Consider the following 19747-nt stretch of genomic DNA (forward strand, 5'->3'; position numbering starts at 1 on the left):
GGAGGCCAAAGTAGGCGGATCACCTGAGATCAGGAGGTCCAGCCATCCTGGCCAACATGGTGAAACCCCATCTCTACTAAAAATACAAAAATTAGCGGGGTGTGGTGGTGGGTGCCTGTAATCCCAGCTACTTGGGAGCCTGAGGCAGGAGAATCGTTTGAACCCAGGAGGCAGAGGTGCAGTGAGCTGAGTTTGCGCCATTGCACTCCAGCCTGGGTGACAGAGCCAGACTCCGACTCCAGCTCAAAAAAAAAAAAAAAAAAAAGAGTATGCTGGGAAGTTCTCTCTGACCAAGTGGTAACTCAGGGAAGCAGCAGCAGTTCTCTGCAGCACCCTGGATGACTGGGTAGCTCAATGGGTACTTCCTATTGGTCCCATATGCTAAAGGATCACAAGGGCACACGCTAACTCATTAGGAAGGTTTCTCCCTCTTAGCTTGTTTTATTTTTCAATACAATATTTCCTTCTTTTTCTTTTTTTAACTTTTTTTTCTTCTTTTTCAAAAAATGAATATATTAAAAAGAAACTTTAAAAAATCCCATAATATCACATCTCTGATATATCTGGTTGAATTTTACTCCAATTTTTTTTGTGGTAAAATGCACATGACCTACATTTTACCATCTTAACTTTTCTGACCTGAATAGTTCAGAGGTACCAAATACATTCACAATATTGTGCAACCATTGCCACTATCCATCTCCAGAACTCTCTCTCTTATGTAAAACTGAAACTCTATACCCATTAAACAATAACTCCCCACACCCCTCTTTTACCAGCCCCTGGAAACCATCATTCTACATTCCACTAGTCAGAACGTTCTCAAATCTCTATGATTTTGACTATTTCTAACTGCCTCACAGAAGTGGAATCACACAGTACTTGTCTTTTTGTGACTGGCTCATTTCACTTAGCATAATGTCCTCAAGGTTCATCCATGTTGTAACATATGTCAGAATTTCCTTCGTTTTAAAATCTGAATAATATTCCCTTGTATGTAGAGACCACATTTGGCTTTTCCATTCATCTGTCCATAGACACTTGGGTTGCTTCTGTGCTTTAGCTATTGTGAATAACGCTGCTATGATCATGGGTGTACAAATACCTCCTTGGGACCTTGCCTTTAATTCTTTTGGAAATATAATCAGAAGTGGAATTGGTGGATCATATGGTAATTCTGTTTTTCGTTTTTTGAGGAACTGTCATACTGTCTTCCACAGCAGTTGTACCATTTTATAACCCCAGCAAGAGCACACAAGGGTTCCAATTTCTCCACATCCTCACCAACACTTATTTTCTGTTTTCTTAAAAAATAATAGTCATTCTTATACCGAAATATTAGTGGTAAAAAATTTTCAAAGAGTCATTCTAATGGGTGTGAGGTAGTATCTCATCATAGTTTTGATTAGCATTTCCCTAATGATTAGTGGCGTTGAGCATGCTTTCGTATGCAGATTTAAAAGAAAAAATGTTCATAATATTAGCAAGTCCAAAGAGTATAGAAACATAGATAACAGAAGGTGGACCAGCCTCTTTCCGCTTAGATTCCAGTAACTAATAAGCAATAGAGTGTATGAGCTTATAAGGGTCTGTGGAAATAATTAAGGCCTGCAAAAGCTATTGGCTTTAAAAGAAAAAAATTAAATTACAAATTAGATAGTAATTAATATTTACTTAAATGTATTCAAAATGTAATACTGGATCAGTTGGTCAATTATTCAAATAAATTCAACTCCTACATAGTTGATATATATATATGTGTGTGTGTGTGTGTGTGTGTGTGTGTGTGTGTAGTAAATTTAATGAGAAATGTGGGTACATTCTAATGCATTTGCTCTGATAAAGGAGTGACTTCTAAAAGAAGCAATGCTTGGAGATTTTGAAAGACTTAAAGTAGCCCTTTCTCTCCCCTCAACCCCTTCCTTCTAAAGATAACAATTCTAATTATTTCTTGTGATTCTTTTCAAGAATGTAAAAGCATATTTACCTACATATAAGTCTTCTGGACCTGGCTTTTCCATTTGGCAGTTCACAGTTGAAGTCTCAGCACATAGAGATAGTGCTGGGTGCTGTGTGCTGTCTGGAATCACAGTGCTCATTCTCCTTGATTCTGGGAGTGTTGTCTGTTGACAGTGCTCAACTAAGTAAATGCCTCCCTTTGAATTGCCTTTGACCAAAGGGAGCTGGTTCCACCAAGACTATACTACAGTGAATGGTCAATGAGGGAGCTGTTGATATAAAGGCCCGGCCTGGCAGATTAAGGAAAGACATCTCCTAAGACTCATCCCAAACCCCAAGCTCCCTATGGGATAGGCTAAGACCTCTGCTGTAAAGACATTGCAGTTCAACTTCTCCCTTGGCTCAGTTTTCCTTTCCAATCCTTTGCTGTCTTGCAAAGCTTGTTCCAGAAAGCACTTCACAGTAAAACTCCAGCACACAATTTCTGCCTCATCCCTCTGCTGGGCATCCAACCTAGAACAGTGATCTACCTTGGTCTTTTTAATGGCTGCATAGTATCCTGCTGAATGGAGGTAGATATATCTGTATCTGTCTATATGTATATACACTGACTGTGTTTCAGACTCTTCTATCGATGAGTTCAAGATATTATAAAAAGTTGTGAAGAGTAATTGTTCAGAAAAGCACAAATTGATACTACCATGCTCAACCAAAGCGAACTATAGTGCAGCAAAAAGGGAGCCAATCAACCTTCCTTTGTAATAGTCTTTCCTCTCCATATGATGGTTGATGTCCACTCTGTAATCAGATGCTTACTTCCCTTTAGGCTCAAAATAGAAAAGAAGTGTTACTGAACTGATGATATTTGCCCAGAAGTTCAACAGAAACTCATTAACCCCTGTGTTTTATTCATAGAATCTAAAGGATGGTGGACAAACTCTAAGCATTAATCCTATTCTCTTTGTCTCAATTATCCTTAAGAAATTTCATATCACCAGTAATGTCACCTTCAAAAATGAATTCATGCCCTATCGACAGTGATTTACACAGTGACGATGTCTCATTCTAGTACCATTTTGACAAGTTTGCCATCTCTGTAATGAACACTGTCATTTCTGACAGGGCTGGTAGAAGAGTTTCATTAAAATGTGCAGAAGGAAAAAACTATGTACCTTGGGAGAGGATGAGGAAGGGGAACAATGATAATTTTGGAAAAAGTAAATATACAGATCAGGTACATTCTGTACACACCAACCCCCAACCTCAGGTACTCTTGCATAAGATGCTTAAACTCATAAAACTGTCAAAACTAGAATTTCAAATAAACATTTAAGCCTTTGGTGGTATCTAGAAATAAATGACTCATCCTACTATAGAGCTCTTCCTTTTGTATACTTACCTATGTTTTAGTGTTGTTGACTTTCATTTTGACTAATGGTCTATTACTCTTAGCCTAGTAATACATTTTAGGAACAAGTCAGGTCTATAAGATGCTGTGGGATTTGGAACTACTATCAAAACCCTCTTTTCTTTTTTTTTGAGACAGAGTCTTGCTCTGTCACCCAGGCTGGAGTGCAGTGGTGCAATATTGGCTCACTGCAACCTCTGTCTCCCAGGCTCAAGTGATTCTTCTGTTGCAGCCTCCAAGTAGCTGGTACTACAGGGGCGTGTCACCACATCCAGCTAATTTTTGTATTTTTTTAGTAGAGACAGGGTTTTGCCATGTTGGCCAGGCTGGTCTCGAACTCTTGACCTCAAGTGATTCACCTGCCTCAGCCTCCAAAAAAACCCTCTTTTCTAAAATGTTTTCCACTCTTATTTCTGCCTGGAAATGATAACCATGCTTATTTCATTTTACAAACTTATCCAAAGGCATGGGTGACAGGTGACCAAATCTTCTAAGAATGTGATAACAGTGTAGCTGTAGTTGAACCTAATGCAAGAGTTAAGGCCTCTCCAAAAATAATTATTGGCTGAAAAATGTTTGACTTTGTATATGCATTGGGAAGGTCACTTTTTCTCATTTCCCTTAACCTCAGAGTCAAAGTAATGAGGCAAAATACAAAATATAAAAACAAAAAGTACAAATAATTTCAATTAATTTTTTATATTTTTTCACTTAGCACAGTGGGCACAAATATCTTTCTCCTTCTATGCACAGACACAGAATACGGTATCATCATATTCTGGAAGTTGGACGAGACCTTAGAATTTCTCAAGTTTTTCCACCCACACTTTTCCATACAAAGAACCTGAGTCTTAGGTTAAGGGCATGGTGTAGCTAGTTAGTAACAGTGCCTTGTGATCACAAGTTAGTAGCACTCAGGACTGGGTCCCAGGTCTTATGACTCATGGTACAGTGCTCATTCCAAGAGAGTACCAGTTTTCAATTGTTTCTATTCTCCTATTACTCTCCTACCAACTCTTAACAGTTCTAACTATTCTAACTGCAGTTTTTCAACAACTGTAAGAAGTAATGGTTTCCATTTCTACTGCTCAATTAACAGCTCTGTGTTTTGTGAAGGACTATATGTTTTGCACCCCTGTCTGCAGCTGGAATTACCCTGGAGGTATACACAAGGTTTCTGAGTGGAAATCAATTGCAATTGAGCATGTGGTTATTTCTTTACTTTCCAAAGGCAATTTATAAATCTTCAAAGCTTGTCTACTACTGTGAGTGATCTGTTTTCCAATAAGTTTCTTGCCTGATGATAATAAACTGCAAATGCTGTATAGCCATGGGGTTGACATTATGCCTGTACATAGAGGAAGTTGTGCCTCGCTTGCCTCTCTCAATCGCAAGATAGTGGCTCAACATAGACCACAGATCAGGAAGGCACCCATAACCTTAAATTCTCTGTTCACTGAGATCGTTGAACTCCATTCCAACCTGTTTCAGGCTCTGAGCTTGGCACCATGTGTGGGCTGCTTATGATCCCTGTTACCTTTCAGGAGTCAAACTCCCAACCACCAGTGCTTGTTTCCAGCCTGGGAACCCATGACTTCAGCCTCCAGTTAGGCTACATGTTTCAGTTCTGTACAGGTCTACAAAGACACTTATCCAGTTTTGAAATATATATTGCTCTTGTTTTAGCTACTATTGCTACATAGAGTCATAGCATGTCCTGATCAGAAACCTCCAAAATATGCAGTCAGAGCAATTTAGGCAGGGTTTTCAGTCATATTTCTATTGCATTCATTTTGAGGGGGAGGTGGGTAGTGATGATCAGTGGTGACAGACAATTTTAGTACCTGCTTTTCTAAAGATAGCTCTAAAATTTCTCCAAAGGGACTTTTAGAATGAGCATCAATATTTCAAAATTTTAATGACCTTCCTCATGTACCCTTTGCCATTTTGTATGCAAACAAGAGAAAAATGCCAAGATTCTCTAGCTTTTCAAAATTCCAGCACATAGCCAGAGCCATAAAAAATACTAAGGTTCTGGAATTGGTGGTGTAACTGATAAAGATCTCAAACAGAGATGAGAAGAAAATTAAGGTAGGCAGGATGCACCAAATGACAAACTTTTGGTCATCAATGGGCCACATCTATGACAGTGGTCTCATAAGATTATAACACTGTATTTTTCCTGTGCCTTTTCTATGTTTAGATGAGTGGAATACACAAATACTTATTAATTATTGTGTTACAATTGCCTACAATATTCAGTACAGTAATAAGCTGTCCTGTGTTTGTAGCCTCGGAGCAATAGGCTCTGCCACATAGCCTAGCTGTGTAGGTTTGTGTATACTCTGTGAGGTTTGCACAATGATTAAATCATCTAACGACTCATTTCTCAGAAGGCATTCCCATTGTTAAGTGAAGCATGACCATATTGAGAGATGGCCCTAAGAGTCTTGTCCCCAGATATATATACCCTATGTGATCCCTTCCCTTTGGAGTGTGAGCCGGAGTGTAAACAGGATGGGATTCCACTCCTGTGATTAGGTTACTGTATCTGGCAAAGATGAGGAGAATTTTCAGATGTAATTAAGGTCCTTGATCAGTTGAATTTCAGTGACTCACAAGAGAGGTCATCCTCAGTGCACCTGCACTAATCAGGAACGTCTTTAAAACAGAGGGGCCCTTCCTGAAGGTGGCGATTTGAAGCGTGAGAGAGGTTTTCCTGCTGGCTTTGAAAGGGGACCTGAGGGCAGCCCCTAAGAGCTGAAAGTGACCCCTGGTCAATAACCAGCAGGAAACAGGGTCCTCCGTCCTACAACTTCAAAAACTGAATTCTGCCAACAACGTGAATGACCCTAAAATATGGCATCTTCAAAGCAGAGGTGCCAGGTGAGCAGCTGGCAGAGCCACTGGCCTCATCCTCGACTCTGGGCCCCCTTCTAGCTGCACCACCCTATCCTCCAGAGACTTTACAGTTATGGGTGCCTTCCTGATCTGTGGTCTAGGTTGAGCCACTCTCTTGGGATTGAGAGAGGCAAGAAAGGCATAACTTCCATTATATACAAGCACAGTGTCAACCCCAGGGCCATGCTGCCTCAGGCAAACGTGAGCCTTAGATGAGAATACAGCTGGCTGCCACCCTGATTTCAGCCTGGTGAGACAAGCAGCTGTCCCATACCTGAACTCTTGGCCCACAGAAACTGTAAAATCATGAATGCATGTTGTTTTCAGCCTCTAACTTTGTGGTAATTCCTTACACAGCGACAGAAACTAATACAAGAGGGTATACTGAGCTTCATTCTGATATTGCATGAGGAATGTGCAAATGTCATACATTCTCAGAGAAACCACGTGTTTACTCACCCTAGAGGAAAAGTGGCAGGTTTTTCCATCCATGGACTGACAGCTCGCCCATTGAATCTACTATCCAGCATCTTCTTAGGTGTCCTACTGTAATCTGATCTTTGCACATGTACAGTTTTGGTTCCAGTGGACTGTGCTCCAAGGTTTCCAGGTTTTGTTACTTTGTTCAAATATTACTAGTAGATGGTGCTGACATTACTACTTAAAAAGCGGGATATGATTTCTCATGGCACAGGGATCATGTGCCATGAAAAATATGACTGGCACAATGATCATGATGGCCTACAGGAAATTACCTCTCTAGGCTCTTCTGGATCAATTACTACTCAGAGTCAGATGAGAACCACCAGAATTTATAAATTGTTGTGAGGGTAACAAGATGCAGTATTGATCATCTGCATGGTGGCTCAGATACAGAGAAACTTTAAGAGCAACCCCAAACATAAGCACAGGCCGCAGATTAAGACAATGACGTCAGATCAAGTCAAAAGGGACCTGCCATGAAAAAATCACATCTCGCTTTTTTTTTTTTTTTTTGAGACAGACTCTTGTTCTGTTGCCCAGGCTGGAGTGCAGGGGTACAATCTCTGCTCACTGCAACCTCCACCTCCTGGGTTCAAGCAATTCTCCTCCCTCAGCCTCCCATGCAGCTGGGACTACAGGCGCCCACCAACACGCCCAGCTAATTTTTGTATTTTTAGTAGAGACGGGTTTTTACCGTGTTGGCCAGGCTGGTCTCGAACTCCTGACCTCAAGTGATTCATTCACCTGGGCCTCCCAAAGTAGGATTACAGGCGTGAGCCACCGGGCCTGGCCACATTCCACTTTTTAAGCAGTAAAGTCAGCACCATCTACTGGTTACATGTGACCCAGGTAACAAAACCCAGGGCCTTGGAGCACAGTCCACTGGAACCAAAGCTGCATGTGTGCAGAGGTCAGATTACAGCAAGACACCGAAGAAGGTGTTGGATAGTAAATTCAGTGGGCGAGCTGTCAGTCCATGGACAGGAAATCTTGGGAGGGTCCAACAAAGCCCAAAGTCAAATGAGGTGCAGACACTGAATGAGAAACAACAGTAAATGGTCTGACCAACGAGGGCTAGAGCAGTTACAGGGAGCTGCACCTTTAAGTGTGCACAAAGAGCACCTGTAGCTGCTATCACAGGGCAGATAATTTCTGTATTTTCTGTGGCAGGAACTTATATTTAAAAGTTTAATGGAAGAGTAAATCCTCCATCTATTATAGAACCCTCGAAGCACCAAATACATTATAAACCAGAGTGGTTTGGATGCTGTTAAAACTGGAAACATCCAGGACACGTAACTATTTTATGATATAAACCACGAGAAGAGCTGTATAATTTTAGTAACCATATTGTTTACTTTTTCATGACTTATTCCAATTAAAACAATCTTTTAAAACCCCCTTTTTAGTTTTTGGCTTAGAAAGCATGCCACTTCTAACTAAGTGCCACTAGTGGCAAGATCCTTTTGATAGCCACTAAAAGTTCAAACGTTTTTCCAAGGACAGAGGATGCCTGCAGGTGCTTGTCCTCACCCTTGTGAAGAGACACTGTCCTGTTCAGAAAACAAAACAGGTGCCTCTACTTGAACTTAGTTAATTTTGTCATCTGCATATGTGGTACTCAGGCATATCCATCCCCTTCAATAAGCAATAGAGAAAATCTGCTCTCCAGGCTCTTACCAGAGAGGTCAACATTTATTTGGCCACTGCTACTTCTTCCCAGAGCCTTCCTGAGCAAACTGATATTTGACAGAGATGGAATTAGAGGAATGCAATCTATCCGTTCTTTCAGGCAGCCCAAGCTCTATAAAGTTAGATATCTGGCCCTTAACACTGTGGTTATGGTCCACTGAGGTGGGGCAAAAGGCCTTAAGACTTTCCTGGTTTTAGGAGTAACAGTGAAGTGGACCAATTCATGGCCCATCGCAAGATCCTCATGGCCATGGACTGCACCTTAGAACACCTGAAGTGCATGATGTGAAAACTGTTACCTGTGGCTTCCCCTGTCTTCTCCTTACCTTCCACCTTCAAGATGAAATGCCTTTGCTAAATCATCTTAGATATATTGATGTTATACCTTCAGTTTTCATGAAGACAGAATATAAGAAATGGTAACATGAAGAATATCCTGACAAATTTGCACTCAGGAAGGCACTATACTATCCATCATATTTTCTCTTTGTATAAGAACAAATACAGGAAATGTATTTAAAAATGTTAAACCAGAAAAATCGATTTATTTAAATTAAAATTTTGTTTTCAAAGAGAAATAATGTACTGGCAGCCAAGAAGCTCAGAGTTGAGGTCAATACTCAATTACAAAAACTCTATTAGCCGTGGGATATATAAAATATATATCCCTACCAGCACATTGTTTTCTACTTACATTTTAATATCCTGCTAATGAAATATCTTTTATCAAGATATCTCAAATTTTTTTTTTTTGAGACGGAGTCTCGATCTGTCGCCCAGGCTGGAGTGCAGTGGCGCGCTCTCGGCTCACTGCAGGCTCCGCCTCCCGGGTTCACGCCATTCTCCTGCCTCAGCCTCCCAAGTAGCTGGGACTACAGGCGCCCGCCATCTCGCCCGGCTAATTTTTGTATTTTTTAGTAGAGACGGGGTTTCACCGTGTTAGCCAGGATGGTCTTGATCTCCTGACCTCGTGATCCACCCGTCTCGGCCTCCCAAAGTGCTGGGATTACAGGCTTGAGCCACCGCGCCCGGCCCTCAAATCTTTTTTGGGAGTAGATGAGTTGTGCATTACAAGAAATTCAAGTGGAATGATAAACACGAAGCTTTAAGAATATATTACACTTTAAAAGACCGTATAATATAGTGGCTAAAAGCCATACTACTTGGTTTTTAAATTGCAACCCAGACATTCCTGACTTTGCTCAAGGTCTTAGTCTCTCTCTGATTAGCTTTCTTATCTGTAAAGTGCAGCAAACAACAGTTCCTCCATACAGGGTTATTTTGAGGAATAAATGTATTGGAGGAATAAATGAAGCACTTAGAATAGTAAGCACTAAACATGGTTTCCTCATGGGCTAATGTTAAACTTTATTAGTATACAGTGCGATCAAAATGTCCTATCCTATTAGGCTTCGGGACTTTGTCTATTCCAATGCAACATACAATGCTTACCTACGGTGGCAGATGCAGATGACAGCAGAGATTTGCCCCAGGATCCCCAGCCTGCCCATCCTCCTCCACTTGGAGGGGAATCCACAGCCTGGAGAAAAACAGATTAGCCGCAGGTCAGCAATTCAGTATATCCCTGAATGGAAAAACACCTATTGGTTTGAAACAAAGAGGAGGTTTGGAAAAGAATCACCAACAACCGTATCTCATTGGCGTATAGTTTATAAGGGTCATAAAAGAATATCCCGACCCACACTGCAATGTGTACTTTGGAACCAAACTGATTAGTGCTGATCTTGGCTTCTGAAGGCTTGGTTTGAAGTGAGAAGGGAGTTTGATGTTAACTGAGCCTCGATTCTCTCGTATTATCTAGAAGACAAGGAAAAGGCTATATGGGAAAAAGATACACATGAGGGCACAAGAGTGATCTGAAAAAGTTCAAAATGACCTGGACCCTGTTAGTTCTTACAGGGCTTTAAAAAATGTGCTCTTCAAGGTAGAGTTAACTTTTAAACCTCTGGTGCAGCAGGCAGGTGCTTTGGCGTGGATGATGGGCAAAGTGTCTAAAAAGCATCAACATGCCTGGAGACAGATGGGCAGCAGTGACAGGAAGGCTTGCAAGGTAGAAACCTTTGATTCAAGGTGCCCCGCTTCACTCACAGTGACTCCTATAACACAGGGATAAGACTGTCCCTGACCTCAGTGGATTCCAATTCGTTTGCCTAGGTTTTTGGAATTGGAACTGAGAGACTGTGGTTCAGTGTGAACTGTGTGCATGAACAGAAGTTGAAAACTCAGGTTATGTGGGTGACCATGTTATACCCACCACACAGACTAAGAATTAAGAGAAGGCAGAGTGAGCAGAATGGAGATTGGCTTAGAGCTGCTGTTTGGATTCCTGACAGCTTCTTAGTCCCTGGTTTCTGTCCCTCCGAAGGCCCTGCTGCTTTTGATCTTTGGGTTCTATGAGATTCTCTCATATTCTTGTTCATTCTTTTTTTGTTTTTATAATGTTTTGTTCACTGATATACTTTCAGAGCCTAGAAGAGTGCTTGGAATATAATGAGTGCTTAATAAATATTTGTTGAATAAATGGCTGAAATGCATCCACTTTCTCAGTGAGGTGTGCATGTTTCTGTTACTTGCAACCAATGAGTCCTGACTCAGGTAGTGGAACCACAGCGTTCTCTTTCTATCTGGGAACACACTCTAGAAAACAAGGCAAGAATAAATATTCTATGAGTTACCTATATGGAGAATCATAGCTCTTTTGTACTCAAAAGGGAAGAAGGAAGGAAGGAAAGGAGGGAGAAAGGGAGGGAGGGAGGAAGGAAGGGCAGAAAGAAAGTAAGGAGGCAGTGGAAAATTCCTACGGCGTTTGTAGATTCCATAACTTTTGACTCACAGCTGGTCCATTAGTCATCCCTAACTCCCGACTCCCTTGCTGGTTTGTTTTGTTTTGTTTTGTTTTGTTTTGAGACAGAGTCTTGCTCTGTCACCAGGCTGGAGTACAGTGGCACGATCTCAGCTCACTGCAATCTCCGCCTCCTGGGTTCAAGCGATTCCCCGATTCCCCTGCGTCAGCCTCCCCAGTAGCTGGGACTACAGTCGCGCACCACCACGCCTGGCTGACTTTTTGTATTTTTAGTAGAGACGAGGTTTTACCATGTTGGCCAGGATGGTCTCGATCTCTTGACCTCATGATCCGCCCACCTTGGCCTCCCAAAGTGCTGCGATTATAGGCGTGAGCCACCATGCCCAGCCTCCCTTTCTGTTTTCTACTCTTGCAGATAAGCATGGCCATGTGAAACAGTTTTCAACTAATGAGATATATAAATGGTATAGTTTTTGCTTTCATGATACATTATAGTTACAGCAAGTGCCCACTCTTTCCCCTTCTCTTTTTTCCTGCCCAGAATGTGGACATGAAGCTTGAAATTGAAGCAGTCATTTTTGCTGTCACAAGGGAAAGGCCACGGAATCACAGTCACTGGTCCTGGCTCCGCTGAGCTACTAAACCAACATAAGTAGCTGTCTATCTCCATTCTTTCTATTAAGTGAGAGAAAAAAAAAATCACTATTTTGTGAACTACTATATGTTGGATTTTAGTTACTTCGACTCAACAGCATTCCTAACTGATTCAAACCTCACCCATCTGTGTAGAGTACTGGTTGAGACTAAGTTATGGAAGTTAAATTGCTTGGGTTTGACTCCAGGCTCTGCTGTTTTGGACAACAAATTACTCAAGTTATTTTAAGCCTTCATTTCCTCATTATAAAATGCAAAGAATAGTACCATAAGTGCCACAAGTATAAGAACCAATAACTTCACTGGTGGTTGTGAAGATTCAAAGAAATAATTCATATAATGCTGTGAGCTTAGTGCCTGGCATATAGAAATAATGAGAAGAAGAAACTACACTTTTAAGACTAAGAAGCAAAAAGCTTTGAAAGCTAGCTGTCATTTTTTTCTCTCTGTCTGGAAACAATGAGAAGCTTGTTAACATGAACGGAAATATTCATGACTCATCACTGCCTCCTTTCATTTTTGGTGTCTACATTGATTTACTTCACTTCAGCAATGGAATCCAGTGGCAATTTTACACCATTATGAAGACAGATGGAAGTCAGTGATTAATATCAGTCTTTCACAGGACAAATCACTACCTATGATTAAGAAGAGTTAATACAATTAGAGGTGACAGCTTCTGACTCAAATTTATAATATTTATTATGCTCTGACAGCTGGTAATTGACTAGCAAATGGAAATAAATGTTAAATGAGTCTAGAACTTTTTGCTGTATAATAAGTGACTACTTCAATTGCTTTATTAATAAAGTTCTTTGACATTGAGCTGTGACTTCTTGATCAGCTATAAAGAATATTTGTTATCAAATGGCAAATACTTGAATAACTAAATACACATATTTAATATAAAAACATATGGACTAAATGTTAAGCATGAATTATAAATATATCTCATCATGAATATGGTCTCCACTTCAAATGGACTTAATTAATGTCACACAATTAGGAGACGCTACAATAGGCAGCATGGAGCTGCTCAGGTTGCTTATTACCAATAGAGGGGTTTTAAAACTTTTTTCTCACCCTCCCCCCATAACTTCCACCTCCTTCAATAGGCAACTTCACATCCTAATACACAGAGGAAAGAAAATCATCAGATCAGAACTCTCTCAACTTCCTGCCTGCTCCCCATAACTCTTATAACAGCAAATTAGATTTGGCTTGATCAAGAGGGATATTCGAAACTCAACTGGAGATCATTTAAACATCTAAACCTTTGTGTAGTCCTAAGAAAGAATGTAGGATTCTATCAAGTTTACAGTTCTTTTTTCTTTTTAGGAGACAGAGTCTCGCTCTGTTGCCCAAGCTGGAGTGTGTAGTATGATAACAGCTCACTGCATCCTCCAACTCCTGGGCTCAAGTGATCTTCTTGCCTCAGCCTCCAAGTAACTGAGATTACAGGCGTGCATCACCACACTTAACTAATTTTTAAAAATTATTTTTTGTAGAGACAGGATCTCACTGCATTGCCCAGGCTGGTCTTGAACTCATGGCCTCAAGTGATCCTTCTCTCTTGGCCTCCCGAAGTGCTAGGATTACAGGTGACTGCACCTGACCCAAGTTCAATGTTCTTTAAATAGGAAAGACATTTTCATATCTAGTATCCCATTTAAAAGTCTTATCATTAAATAGAAAATGGATTTATTTTAGGCTATCGAGTTTAAAGGTATTAGATAGAAAAAAATTAAATCCCAGAACTCCATCAAATTCAAAGGCCTTTAACATTTAGATGGAAAACATATGTACCTATCTTAAAGATGAAGGAGCGGCGTGGTTGTTCTGTTTCCTTGAGCAGATCGAGAATCAGGTGCTGTGTATAACTTGCATCCAGGAATGTGGGCAATGAAACATATGGGTTCGTAACTCATAGGGTGATCTATGCTTTTTAATTTTTGTAACTCATGACATAGCTACTCTAAAAAGGGGGTCAGTATGACAGCTGGGAGGATGAAAATTGCTCTGCAGCCTGAAACTCTGTCAAAATATCTGATTGAAAATGGCCTCAGTTATTTCAACTTTGGGAAGATTTAAAAATTAAATATAGAAAAGTTGAAAGCATTGAAGATATGCTATTCATATTTTTGTGCATATTTGGTCTATTCTGTACTACTAATATTGAAGGAATCTGACCTACTAAAGTGACAGTTTTTGAAAATAAATCAAAAATGAATACTTGAATTATTAGACTTCTGATTTTAAGTTGAAATCATGCCAAGTTTCTGCACATTATTGAGAGGTCTTTAAGTCAACTCTATAAATGTATTTTAGTAGCTTTATAACAATTATTAAGTACTTAGCAAGGTTTTGTGTAAGTAGATAACTCAGGTACTCAAAAAGGAAGTAGAATATATTATAAATGCAGTTTAAAATATTTAAACGCATTTAAGTTGGTAAAAAGGACCAAACCAAATATTAACCAAAAGTATCTTAAAAGTGACTGTTCGATTTTGCTAGACTTCTAAACAGTGAGATTTGTGAGATTCACGTGAAGCCTAAGGATTGGGTTTTTGAGTTTGTCATCTTCATAGATGGAACACTAGTTGTTTAAACCCAATTAAACGTTTGAGTAGTTCTTTTTATGCACAAAATATACACTGGCCTACACTCATCTAAACACAAATCTAAGTACACTACCCTGCGATTCACAATTACCTCCTCCCTTTCATTATTATGGAAATGCACCTTCCTCTTAGGTACCATAGCACCTCCACCTAAACGTCTCCTGGCCTGGGTAGGTTGGTTTTACTCTCTCCTGGCTTTTCTGGCTTTTCAGCCTTTTTCTATACAAGCGGCTTCCCTGTACAGGCTACATTTCTTTCTTTTTTTTTTTTTTTGAGACGGAGTCTTGTTTTGTCTCCCAGGCTGGAGTGCAGGGGCGTGATCTTGGTTCACTGCAGCCTCCGCCTCCTGGGCTCAAGCGATTTTCCTGCCTCAGCCTCCTGAGTAGCTGGGATTACAGGTGCCCACCACCATGCACGGCTAATTTTTGTATTTTTAGTGGAGGCGGGGTTTCACCTTGTTGGCCAGGCTGGTCTGGAACTCCCGACCTCAGGTGATCTGCCTGTCTTGGCCCCCCAAAGTGCTGGGATTACAGGTGTGAGCCACTGCGCCTGGCCCAGGCTACATTTCTGTGCATGCTTTCTATATAGGTTACATTTAATCATGCACACGATTCCTCTATCTTGAAGTCAACAAATGAAAATCACAACACGAACAAAACGTTTCTTTCAAACTTATCTGGTGTCTGCTCCACATCTTTCTTCTTTGTCTCTTAAAAAAAGGTGCTGATAGTGGCCAGGCACTGTGGCTCACGCCTGTAATCCCAGCACTTTGGTAGGCCAAGGCAGGTGGATCACCTGAGGTTGGGAGTTCGAGACCAGCCTGGCCAACAAGGTGAAACCCTGTCTCTACCAAAAATACAAAAATTAGCCGGGTGTGGTGGTGCATGCTGTAATCCCAGCTACTCGGGAGGCTGAGGCAGGAGAATCGCTTGCACCCGGGAGGTGGAGGTTGTAGTGAGCCGAGATTGTGCCATTGCACTCCAGCCTGGGAGGCAGAGTGAGACTCTGTCTCAAAAAAAAAAAAAAAAAAAGGTGCTTATCTTCCGTATTCACCTCCCTTGTCCCTCCTCCCTCCACAGCAAGGCTCCTATGTCACTACTTCAGGAAATCGTTCTCATCGAGGTCAAGTGGCTTCCTGTTGTCAAAGCCGTGGACTCATTTTAGTCTTTTTATTACTCACTTGACCTCTCAGTAGCATCCAAAGCTCACCCACTTTTCCATCTGCCTTAGAGTGTTCTATTCTGATGGCCTATCTTCTGACTCTCACTTCTTTTCTTTTTTACCATCTTTTAGTATTATGATTTCAGTTATTTACATTAGAATGCTTCTACATGCATATTGTGACATTACAGGGTGCTTCTTAGATTAACCTACAATCCAAGTGCTGTCAGCATGCCAATAAAATATGCAGAGTCCAGTGGTTAGCCAGCATTCTAATCAGGAAAGCCATACTTTGAGGCAGCTATTTATAGAGATTCTATTATCTGTATCTCTAGTAACATCTGATGCTTTGCCAATTACCACACTGAATTGCAAAAATGGGTTTTAACTGGTAAACATGGTGGACTATTTACTAGCATTCTCAATATCTGAAAGGGGTTCTAGATGGTAAAAATAAAGGTATTCAAGGAGCTGGCTTCGGTGGCTCACTCCTATAATCTCAGCACTTTGGGAGGCTAAGGCAGGAGGATCACTTGAAGCCAGGAGTTCAAGACCAGCCTGGGCAACATGGCAAGACCTGGTCTCTACAGAAAAATTTAAAAATTTACCAGGCGTGATGGCGTGCATATGTAGTCCTATCAACTTGGTAGGTTGAGGCAAGAGGATCACTTGAATGCAAGAGTTCAAGACTGCAGTGAGCTATGATCTTGCTACTTCACTCCAGCCTGGGCAACAGAGAGAGACTCTATTTTTTTTTTTAAAGGGCGGGGCCAGGCTTTGTGGCTCATGTCTGTAATCCCAGTACCTTGGGAGGCCATGGTGGGTAGATCATCTGAGGTCAGGAGTTCAAGACCAGCCTGGTTAACAGGGTGAAACCCCATCTCTACTTAAAATACAAAAATTAGCTTGGCATGGTGGCAGACGCCAGTAGTCCCAGCTACTCTGGACGCTGAGGCAGGAGAATCGCTTGAATCTGGGAGGCAGAGGTTGCAGTGAGCCGAGATCACGCCACTGCACTCCAGCCTGGGCGATAGAGGGAGATCCTATCTCAAATAAATAAATAAATGTAAATAAAAATTTAAAAAAGTATTCAAGATTTGTAAATAAGTATATTTTCTACTCCTTCTAGTTTTACATGAATAGGGTGTTACAAAGGATTTTGCCCGGTGTAAATGGTCTTCCATCCATCTTTCAACTCTGGGGAATTCTGGTGACTTGATGCCAGCTATCAGGCAAGAAACCTTAGCTCTGGAAAGAGTTCTCATACACCATTTTCAACTCGCTTGTTAATCACCATTTCATTTAAAAATATCAGTGTGGTACAATGTGATCTGAGACTTGATTTCCCTTATAGAATATGGTAGTGGTGAGACTGTACTACAACTTCTTTGCTTGCTACCATAAGCTATTTAAAAAAAACAAAACCAAACCCTAAGAGCTGTGCCGAACCAAATTGGCTTAGAGACAGAAACCTTCCAGGGCTGAGGGCTTGGCCTCTGTTGTTATTTATATATTAACACCTGGTCCATCTTACCCACTTCCATTACTGAAATAACCACATAGGTGCTGATAGCCTCTGAATCACCTGTCTCTCCAGACCATTTTAACCAACTGTCCACAAAAAATCTTCACTTGGATGTCCTATGGCATAATTTAATACTGAACTCAGGCTGCTGCGGTGGTTCATGCCTATCATCCCAGCACTTTGGGAGGCTGAGGTGAGAGAAGATTTTGAGCCTAGGAGTTTCAGACTTGTCTCAGCAACACAGGGAGACCCCGTCTCTACCAAAAACCAAAGACCAACTGAACTCACCATCTTCTCGATTCATTCTTCCCCATACCCCAACTAGCTCTTTCTGTGTCCTAGTGTTAGTGATTCCCAAACTCTAGTCCACAGACTGACTGCAAGAGTGTCACCTGGGGGAATTCATTAAAAATAGAGTCTCAGCTTCCACTATGATCTTGTGCCTGAGAATCTCTCAGGGTAGAAACCAGGAATCTGAATTTTTAACAGGTTCCCCACATGATTCCAATACACCACCAGATCTGGGAAGCACTGCTCTCTATGGCGGAATGGCACCTTCATCCACCTGGTTGTCCAAGCCAAAACTGGGTGTCACCGTTTAGGGAACACAGAATAGGGAACGTAGGCAGTAGGGAACACTGTCTTTTTACGGCAGGCCTAAAAGGGGAAATACTCAAACAGAACTGGAGAAAACTCTACTCATCTGGTTTAGGGGGCTAAATGCTGTCATGTCTCAACCTGTGTCCCCTACTCCTTGTCTCTCTTGACCGCAACTTTATGGCATTTAAACATTCTGCTTTTCCTTTTTTAGGGAGAGAACTATCCATGGTGGTCCACACGCCCACGTTTTCCCGTGAGAGTACTCACAGCGTTAACACTGGGATTCTTCACCTTCTGCATAATTGGCCTTATGCGTTGGTGTTGAGCAGTAGGGATGACATTTTAAAACTTCTGGGTAACCTTTCTTGGTGTTAAGAATTTAGAGAAATTTGATCTAGATTGGGTCTTTTAAGGATTGACTAGCTAGTATATAATAAGGTCGCACAAGAGCTCTGAGACAAATGTCACTCCCAACCAGTACTCAAGACAAACATCTTTGAATTGAGGCTGAAGACTTCTCTGACTCTTTAAGATGAATTTAAATGCTCCATCTAAAGGTTCCCTTGTGCCTGTCCTATCTAGTACTAGAGGACATGTAATCATTGCTTTCATACAGCACTGCCTTCTCAACTAGACTGTTGGCATCCTGAAGATAGTTACACCACCCAGGTTTCTGGGCATAACGCATTGCATCATGATGCTGGTAGAGGCCTTAGAGAATCTGGTCCAACCTCCAATGCTGAGGACAATTTCTCATGGAGGTTGTAAAGTGGGTTCCTACAGGAGAAGGCTAAATTCAGTGGCTTCTGAGTCTGTATGTCAAAAAGGACAAAAGAAGAAACCCTAAAGATAGAGATAGTTTATCTGAGTGCATAAATGGTGTGGTCCTTCAAAGCAGAGGCGCCAGCCAGAAAGATGGCCTCATCCTTGACTCTGGCCACCTGCTACTCGCAATACCCTACCTGCCAAGTTATGGTGGCCATGCTGCCTGAGGCAAATGTGAGCCTAACAATGTGGATTTTAAGGGGACCCAGACTCAGGTACTTACAAATATATATGCGCGTGCGTGCGCGCGCACACACACACACACACACACACATTTATGCACATTATCACAAAATCTAATGTGTCCTGGAAGTACATCCTCAAAGTCTATTCTGCCAGTTTTCTTTTTTTAGTAAAGCAAGCATTCTCTCACAGAAACTTTTTTTTTTTTTTTTGAGACGGAGTTTCGCTCTTATTGCCCAGGCTAGAGTGCAATGGTGCAATCTCGACTTGCCACAACCTCTGCCTCCCGGGTTCAAGTGATTCTCCTGCCTCAGCCTCCCGAGTAGCTGGGATTACAGGTGCGCTACCACACCCAGCTGATTTTGTATTTTTAGCAGACATGGGGTTTCTCCGTGTTGGTCAGGCTGGTCTCGAACTCCTGACTTCAGGTGATCTGGCCACCTCGGCCTCCCAAAGTGCTGGGATTACAGGTGTGAGCCACCGTGCCCGGCCAGAAACTTTTTTAAAGGGGTGATGAGAATTTATCAGGTGTAGATGAACATGGGGTCAAATAGGCTTTTGTACTTGGCTTTTTTCCTGCAGAACCTGCCATTCCTCAGGGGCGGCCTGTGTTCAATCCAAACAACCACCTTGTAATGAACTTTAGATTCAAGAATTTGTTTTGCGTAATTCACTCTGCTGTGGAGCAACAGGGAAAGAATTGTCTTCATCAATGCAAAATGATTCCTTATGAGTATGCAACGAGAGGCAAATAAAATAGAAAAAAATGAACAATAATCAAAGACTAGGTATAAAATTGACTTCTAATAAAAGGATAAACTACTAAGAGAGATAGTAGAATCCCCTTTCCTGGTAGGCATGTGCCACCACACCCGGCTAATTTTTGTGTTTTTAGTAGAGACGGGGTTTCA

At 41.4% G+C, this 19747-nt stretch overlaps 1 protein-coding gene across 2 annotated transcripts in view; it reads right to left on the bottom strand.

Annotated features, from left to right (window-relative positions):
• Positions 1-19747, bottom strand: part of FAM114A1 (family with sequence similarity 114 member A1) — an 84649-nt gene that overhangs the window by 51681 nt on the left and 13221 nt on the right. For both annotated transcript variants that reach the window (XM_023224657.1, XM_031935360.1), the window contains one exon: positions 9896-9983. In XM_023224657.1, coding sequence (XP_023080425.1) covers positions 9896-9983 — 88 coding nt within the window. The remainder of the gene's footprint in view (positions 1-9895; positions 9984-19747) is intronic.

This window comes from Piliocolobus tephrosceles, chromosome 3 (genome assembly GCF_002776525.5).
Source record: "Piliocolobus tephrosceles isolate RC106 chromosome 3, ASM277652v3, whole genome shotgun sequence".
NCBI classification, from domain to species: Eukaryota; Metazoa; Chordata; class Mammalia; order Primates; family Cercopithecidae; genus Piliocolobus; species Piliocolobus tephrosceles.